At 33.6% G+C, this 8198-nt stretch overlaps 1 protein-coding gene across 2 annotated transcripts in view; it reads right to left on the bottom strand.

Annotated features, from left to right (window-relative positions):
• Positions 1-4156: 4156 nt before the first annotated feature.
• LOC100377649 (NEDD4-binding protein 1-like) overlaps positions 4157-8198 on the bottom strand; it is a 53452-nt gene continuing 49410 nt past the window's right edge. For both annotated transcript variants that reach the window (XM_085505066.1, XM_085505067.1), the window contains one exon: positions 4157-7923. In XM_085505066.1, coding sequence (XP_085361192.1) covers positions 7393-7923 — 531 coding nt within the window. In that variant the 3' untranslated portion in view covers positions 4157-7392. The remainder of the gene's footprint in view (positions 7924-8198) is intronic.

Genomic DNA, 8198 nt, shown 5'->3' with positions numbered 1-8198 from the left:
TGATACATGCATGGAGTACTATTTCACTAATATTGAGTCAATGCAAAGCTATTTACAAGATTGTACCTGATTGGCTACCCAACCCCAACACCTAACAGTTGGACCAATCAGAGAGCAGCTTGTTTGTTTTTTTAACTACCGGTATCAAATGTGTGGGCGAGTTCAAAGTGGACACGCATGAGTTTTCATGTAAAAATGTTCCATCAGCCATGTTTTAACATAGGTAAAATGCAAAACGATACATTTTTGGATCAATTTCTCCAGGAAGCCATGAAAAGCATTATTTCCTAAAAAATAATTAGTTTGTATGTATATCAGAATTTCCTAATAATTTATAATCATAAAGTATCTATCTTATAGTTTTCCGATTTTTTTTATCATATATAGCAAAGTTTTGAGATATGCTGAGAACTTTTTACCATAGAAACTAAAATATCACAAAATATAAATTTTTTAGAGGTTTGTCTGTCTTGTGCGAAATAGTTCGGTGAACAGCATAACATAAAGCTATTTTGCTAAAGGAAATGTGATCGTTTTAACAAAGAAAAATTGACAGAAAAAAATGTCAATAAGTTAAATATAACAGAAAAATAAATAAGTTTCACTGCTCATTAATTTGTAATCAATGCACATATGTTGTGATGAAATGTCCTTATTCATCATCACTCAGTGAGATAACATTAAGTAAAACTCATGAAACTGACGAATAAATATTATGAATAATACAGTAGTTAGTATTTCGTAACTATTCACTAGCTAGACTTTTTGAGCAGTAGCTGTTCGTCGGTAGAATATCAAAAAATGTTTAAAATCTATTGGCAGATGTGTCACCTCGCATAATTGGAATGGAATGAAACAAAATGGAATCACTAAAAGATTCTACAAGGGAAATTTATATTCATAATGAGCAGTAATGACCAAAAACTTCATGCTGCTTATGATAAACAAAAACAGTAAGTATGTATGTTTAATTCATTATGAAATTCATGGTAATTATTTCATCATCCATATTTTTGACATTTTCTGTTGACATTTGAGTTGTTTTCTAATTAAATCATTATTATGTATTATGCCAAAAAAGAAAGTTCAAACTTTTGTTATGGTGATAATAAAGTTTTTTATTCTATTCTATTCAGAACACGTGTATACACATACTGAGTAGAACTAAACACAGGGAATGTGTTGAACAGTTTGTTAATTCTTGAACGTGTCATTGAGTCAAAACTCTGGATGCGGAACACGTTTTTGTAAAGTGAGGTTAATATAACACCGTAACTAAGGTAGGAAGTGGAAACGTACAGGTGTGAAAGTGAAACTAATCTAGGGAGTTATTGAATACTGTACACTGTCAGTTAGGTAATCCCCCTCAGATGCTTTTAGAATAGCTTCTCGTTAGGATTGCAGTTTCTTTTATAATTTCCTCTATTCTTGCTAAAACGGGCGCTGAGGCAAGGTTAAATGTACCGGTATAGTCATAATCATAAACATATGCGCAATATAAGTAAATTGAAATTGTTCATAAAATGCGTTCTATTAGGAGAAAAATGAAAGAATCTGTACCATAAATCTTTCACTGAAGAACTCTGCCGTCATTCTGGATTATTCAAATTCCTTTCCTTTGCATAATTATCATAAATAAACAATGATAGCATCTTTGTTGATTTTAGACTTACAGAAGCCTGTCTGAATATTTATTGCTATTAACCGATAAAATATTGTATTTCTAAGGATGCATTAAATAAAGTTGTTATAACAATGCTAGACAATGGTAGCCCAAAGCGTTGATGATGTGTCTCTAAGAAATGCCACTAAATTGCGAAAATTTTATCAGTAATACCCACAGCTTTGTGTCCTTCACTGTATAGTAGTTTTTGTGCTTTGAATTACCAACAATAACGTGTAGCACATGTTTGTTTCAATTGAGAAATGAAACAATATAACTATGGTTGATGAAAGTGAATATAACACTGATGCACACCCTAAATTACCTAATAAACTCGGGGGGGGGGGTGATGCATACTCTCAAACTTCCTGATTTATATCATCACTCACCACATGCCAAACAGTCAAGATATGACGATATTCCTGCTAATGATTAACAGGGAAATTGATTGTTTTATTATTCATATCATGATAGCCCAATGACTCGGACAAAGTCTAAAAAACAACAAAGGTAGAATTACACAATTAACCAGTGTGCTTTGACTTCAATGAAATTCTAATCATTGGAAATGATCTTGGAGAGTTTGTGTCTTAATTTTTCTTCATAAAAGAGAAAATCAGACTGATACGGTGATTGTAATATGCTTAATGTCAAAGTGTGTTTTCACATACGACTGTTAATTGGAACACCTTGCCTATACCATGTGCTTCTGGTTTCCTTGACCCTTATCTCGATGCTTATCTCATCACTTTATTGACTGTTGCTCATAAAAATCAATAAAATAAAATTTCTGACAAAAAAATGTAGAACACCCATAATGATGGTGATTTTTGAGCAAAAACATAAGATATGCCATTTTTGTCTAAAATTTGTATTATTTATATACTATTTATTCTTTATGAAATAATGCTTTGAAACAAATTTTACAAATAGATTTTTAAAAAAAATGAATGGTACTCCAAAAAAAAAAATCCTACTGAGTAAGAAAGGTCAATAGTTATGGACTTGTGTCTAAATCAACTACTGTAAAATTAATATTCGCTGAAAAGACTTTTTGGGTGTTTTAAGTATGAAATTCATTTTCACTGATTTTTGACAAGTTGAATGTAAAATTAAAGAAAAAATGGTATATTCGCTGGATTTTATTTCAACTGAATCATACCTCCACCGAAAATAAATTGCAAGCAAAAATAAGTTATTATACAGTATTATATACTTCCGCTCATTGGCAACCTTTAGTATACGTACATGTACACATATTTTTGAAGGAAATCTCTTCTCAAAGAGGAAGTCACGCATGTAGGTTATTGCACTCTGAAAATATAATTAAGGAAGAATATGTACGTGTCACGACATTAACTCCATTGATTTTTCTCGCCGGAAATTTCAGCTCAACACTGTGCATATTTGTATGATTTTTCTATAATTTGTTTCTCTTTGCTTCAAATAGACATAATTTTCCATTGAACACATACAGGTTTAATTACCAGTGGTAGTATGACATGTTTGAAATAAAACATGCATTCCTGAGGGCAGAGCTACTTCACATAACGAACTATGTTGCTAAGACGTGCACTACGGTACCATGTATTTCTTTGGGCTCCGTGCGCACTGCTGTGGAATGCTGGTTCAAAAGCCGGTGAAAAACAGCTAAAGTCGAGGAAACGGCACAAACTCAACTTGGAAGCAATCATGCACAACCAAATATATACACGTTCACATGTAGGGTTAATCTTGTTACACTGTTCAGGAGAGTCAACAACTATCTTAAAGTACCGTTTTCTGAGAGTTTTTGGCCTTTGTTTTCACCATGTTGCCAGACGATGTCCGCCCCCAGAAATAGCATAATGTTAACCATAATTCATGCAACAGATGTTAAAAATCAAGCAACATGTCAAAATTTGGAATTTGATTCAACAAACTTCACACTGTATTCTCAGCTAAGCCTGTTTTGATAAGCAAAAATTATTATTATTATGGACAACATTTTTCAGCATCTTAAATTTAAGTTTTTCAAGACCATAGAACTATTTTTGAAAAGTCTGAAGATTACGTAAGATTATTTTGAAATTCTTCACATTTTAAGACATGAGGGTTAAGGCTAGAAGTTCCAAGTGCATTGTGGGGGCGAGTTGACCTACTGATCATTTTAACCTTTCTATAGAGACACTGCTCTGTATCTGTTATACACCAATGCCTTTTACAGATATACACATTTTATCGGACTTCCGTAATGGTGTCTGCCAATACGCAGTTCCTGTCTTTTGTGCACTGAACTGTTGATTGATTCAACTATAGAAACATGTCATCTCATTTCTGGCAAGTAGCCACTTATAATTGTACTGATATAAAGCACACAGGGTTACAAAATTACATTGCAGGAGTGAACACTAAAGATTAAGATGTCAATTTTTCTTGCCACCTTGCACAAAATCAACCATCGCTTTCACATAAACTCATGCATAAAATATAACAAGTTCCAAAAATCAAACGTTTTGAACTGAAACAAAATATTTATTTCACAAATAACTAAATACATTTAAAAATCTAAAAATAATGGGATTATAATTGTTTCAATCATAGACCTTAGAAATCTAAGGTCTATGCTTCAATGAAGTCAAAAGAACATTAAAGACTGCTGTGTAGAAATCAATTTTTAAATCTCGAACACAAGTAAAACTACAGTTTGTGGAGAAATCCAAAGTTCTTTTTTAGTAAACTTCTATTCAGCTGAGGGGGCCAGTTTTATGTCTGAACTTTCAGCTACCTAGAGTGTTCACTTGTTCTTACAACCAATTGTTCATGCTGGGCAGTCATGTGTAAATCTTTAACAACCTTAGGGAGTTTGTTTCAAAAACTTGCGTTAAAAACTGTACATGTTATGTATTCTTTACTTTCTACAAGATCAGTGCTTGGCTATTCATTAACACACCTTCAGATACACTGAAATAAAACCTTTATTGAATTAATAAAGAAGGTAGTTAGAACCCTTTCCAATGAGTGTGACTTTAGTACAATATGTTACCAAAGCTGCCCCCTTCCCGTCCACTGAAAATACAGAATTAAATAAGTAGGAATCCACAGGACTGGCAGTAGGATTCTGAGAGTTGAATACATTTTTTTTAGATAACAAGGATATGATAAAACTTTAAATATTTAATCCGTCCAATGAGCGTCTAGCTACTTGGTTAATTAATGCACAATTCAAGCAGACAAAAAACAACACAATTAAAACAATTTACAAAATCTTTATATTTTAAAGAAGGAAATATTTTAAAATCATCATATTTATCAATAAATTTTGCTGCCAATATAGGCTTTACATAATACTAGGTCCATATAGCACCTATCTTTGTACGTCTTAACTCTCGCACAAGTCAATACAAAATGTCTGCTCTTCACTGAATACCAATAGTTACTGGTAACTTAGGTAGACTTCTGGGCAACATGGTCAACTTAGGTAGACTGCTCTCAACAGTTACCCAATTTTTTAACAGTTACTGGATGACTATTATTTTCACCAGTAATCAGTAATTTTTCTAATGTTTATAAGCTCCTTGAATGCCCCATTTTTTCAGCAAAATTTTGGTAATAAATTTTGAAAATTTGCATATCAATTTTGGAGGAAATAAACAAATTATTCTGGTTTATTTTTTCGGCAAACGTTAACTTGGACATTCAACAAGTTAATCACCTTGTATTCAATTGTTGCGTGAAAAGTTAATGCATGACGTACAAAGCGTTGACACTATTGAGGACAACCACAGTTGTCTTAATATAATAGTTTTATAAAGTGTAAAATAATGTGCAATAAATATTATTGCACTTTTAGAAGGCTCCCCATACATTGCATTAGTACCACTTAAGTAAGCACAGAAATCCATAATCTGCATTAGTACCACCTAAGTTACTTTTAGAAAAACTCCTTTGAATATCAACGTCACCAAGTTAGTCTAGCAAAACAAATTCATAACTACACATTTCTGAGGCACAAATTCATCGATTTTAAAAAAAAAACATAATACTAAAGATATGACATTTAATCTTTAAGGCATAAGTTAAAAGCAACATTATTTTGGCGTTGAAGAAATGTTAGCTGTTGCATTGCAACCATAAAGCTAACTACAATTTTCTATCAAATTTTAAGCTGTGGCAGCAGAAATCCTACAAACATGTATTTCAACGTGACTCACATTTCGAACATAAAGAATTAAGTACATGTAAATTATGAAAAACAATTGAAAGAAAGCAATACTAAATGCTGGTTGTACGTGACTAAACAATGCAAAAAATGTTAACCAGCCAGTTAAAGGGCTCTGACTAGAGTTGAACAAAAGCTCTATTAGATACATCACTCTTTATGTCATTCTGGCAAAGTTTACCATTGTCTTATGATCAGAATAATTTATTTAAAAAAAAAAGTTAAAATACATACAAATAATTTCAGTATATAAAATCTGTTGCTAGAATACAAACATGGAGACTCTGATAATCAAAAAATTCAATAGAAATACATTTCACAATGAGTGTTTCACAAGGTGCAATGTACAAGGAGCCCCCCTATCTAGCCATTTATTAATAAACAAATGCTTTGACAGCTATACGATATACCTCAATAAAATGAGATAAATTTATTAAGTTTTCTAAAAGCTCAAGATTTGCTCCACAGCTAACCAAGATGATTTGCTGCACAGAAGTGCAGTGCATTGTGGGAGTTTAGTGCATTGTGTTAAATCCTTTGCCACTGTGGTTAACTGTTTGTTGCTGAACGAAAGTGAATCTCTTTTTTAGAAATTACATCTAATTTTAAAGCAGCAGAAAAAAGAAGAGAGTTGTCCGTTTATATTTACTGCAAGGATGAGAGAATCAAACACACTGGCAATGAAATGCATACATGCACATATAAAACATGTATATCTACTACTGTTGATAAAATGTGTCGTCAAACAAGTTTATAAAAAAAATTAAATCTGATAAAAATTCAACACTGTAAAACCATTAACTCCATTTCCTATATGTTTGAATATACTGGCCAAATCATGACAGGAAGGGAGAAGAGGGAGGGGGAGGGGAAGGGGGGAGGGGTCTAAACTTCTGCTATCATAATTCCGATACAAAAGCAAACTCCTGAGTTTAACAATACCAGATAGTAATTTCTGGTACATCAATTCCAAATAATAATCTGACTTCATTGTACCAGTACCAGATTCAGTTCAATTAAATGGCGGTGATTGTGGTATATGTTGATACGCATCTCAAATGAAGACAGACTACTACTGCCTTTTAAGCTCTGATGCAGCAACATGCAACAGATGACACTCAACTGCAAAGCCTTGGTACTGTAATCACCATACAAAAGGAGTTTGCTAACATACAGATTTTCATTACATAAAACTCTTCTAAGAATTCACCTTGACAAGACTAGTTGAAAACACTGTTTTACATTACAGGTTGAATTCTGACATTATTGCACACTAAACCAAAATCAACGTTCATTCAGTCTGCGCCGATTCTCGCATGCACAGCATATACTTAGATTGACATTTGGCACAGACTGCGAGACAATCGCTTTCCACCGTTACTGATGACATACTACACACTGGAACAAAACCAGTTACAGACAGATAACCCTGGTGGTTCATCACATACATAACAAGTACAGGATAAAACTCTGTACTCGGAACCTGAACCCAGATTTATGATTTGTTTTCTTTTCTTTTTTTTTATATTTAGTTTTTATTTATTATAAAACCGCACAGTTTTTGTGGGTCTCTTTCCTCAGGATGTCTCCGCATAGCCTGTAGAATGTCTTTTTCTTGGAATATTGACGACAGATTGTAGAACACGAAAAGTCTGGCATCACCGGGTGGGAAAGGCGGTCCTGAAGAAAGAACATCTTTTTTAGGAGACTCTGTTTTCCTTGATCTGGAAATCACCTCCTTGGGTGCTCTAACAGTTTTTGGCCCAGGCCAGGGAATTTGTTCACCACCATTACACGTTGGGGGTCCGCTATAAAGTTTATCCGCGGATGACCAGTGAGTCGGTTCCATCTCGGGATAATAGCCTCTGTGTGTACGCAGCATACGTTCATCATCTTGGTATATCTGGGGATCAGATGTGCTGTTTTGACGCATCATATTCGGACGAGGTTCACGTATCTGAGGGATGGCGCCCTCAACGGGAAAGCTTCGCATCCTTGTAACATTAGCATGTCCCTGGTGGTCCATATATTCTGCTGGAGGTTGCCCTTGGCTATGCATCTGAAACACGCAACAATAAAATCATCAGATTTAAGAGCTTATCGAATTTAAATTATCTCAAGGCAAACTACACAATAAGCCTACAGGGAGTCGTATTTTATTGTGGATTACAGCAACTGTGACATTAACACACACAAAAATAAAAATTCCAAAATTCATGACTTGAAAGGTATAGTTATAAAAGTGTTGACCCCCCCAAAATTCCATATGCCAGGCAGCTTGTGTTTATTGTCATACTATTACATCCACTGTCAATATTAAATCCAGTCACATCA

This window comes from Saccoglossus kowalevskii, chromosome 11 (genome assembly GCF_978046115.1).
Source record: "Saccoglossus kowalevskii chromosome 11, keSacKowa6.1, whole genome shotgun sequence".
Classification (NCBI taxonomy): domain Eukaryota; kingdom Metazoa; phylum Hemichordata; class Enteropneusta; family Harrimaniidae; genus Saccoglossus; species Saccoglossus kowalevskii.
Note: the sequence above shows the minus strand (reverse complement) of the source record. Positions and strands in the feature narration are given on the sequence as shown.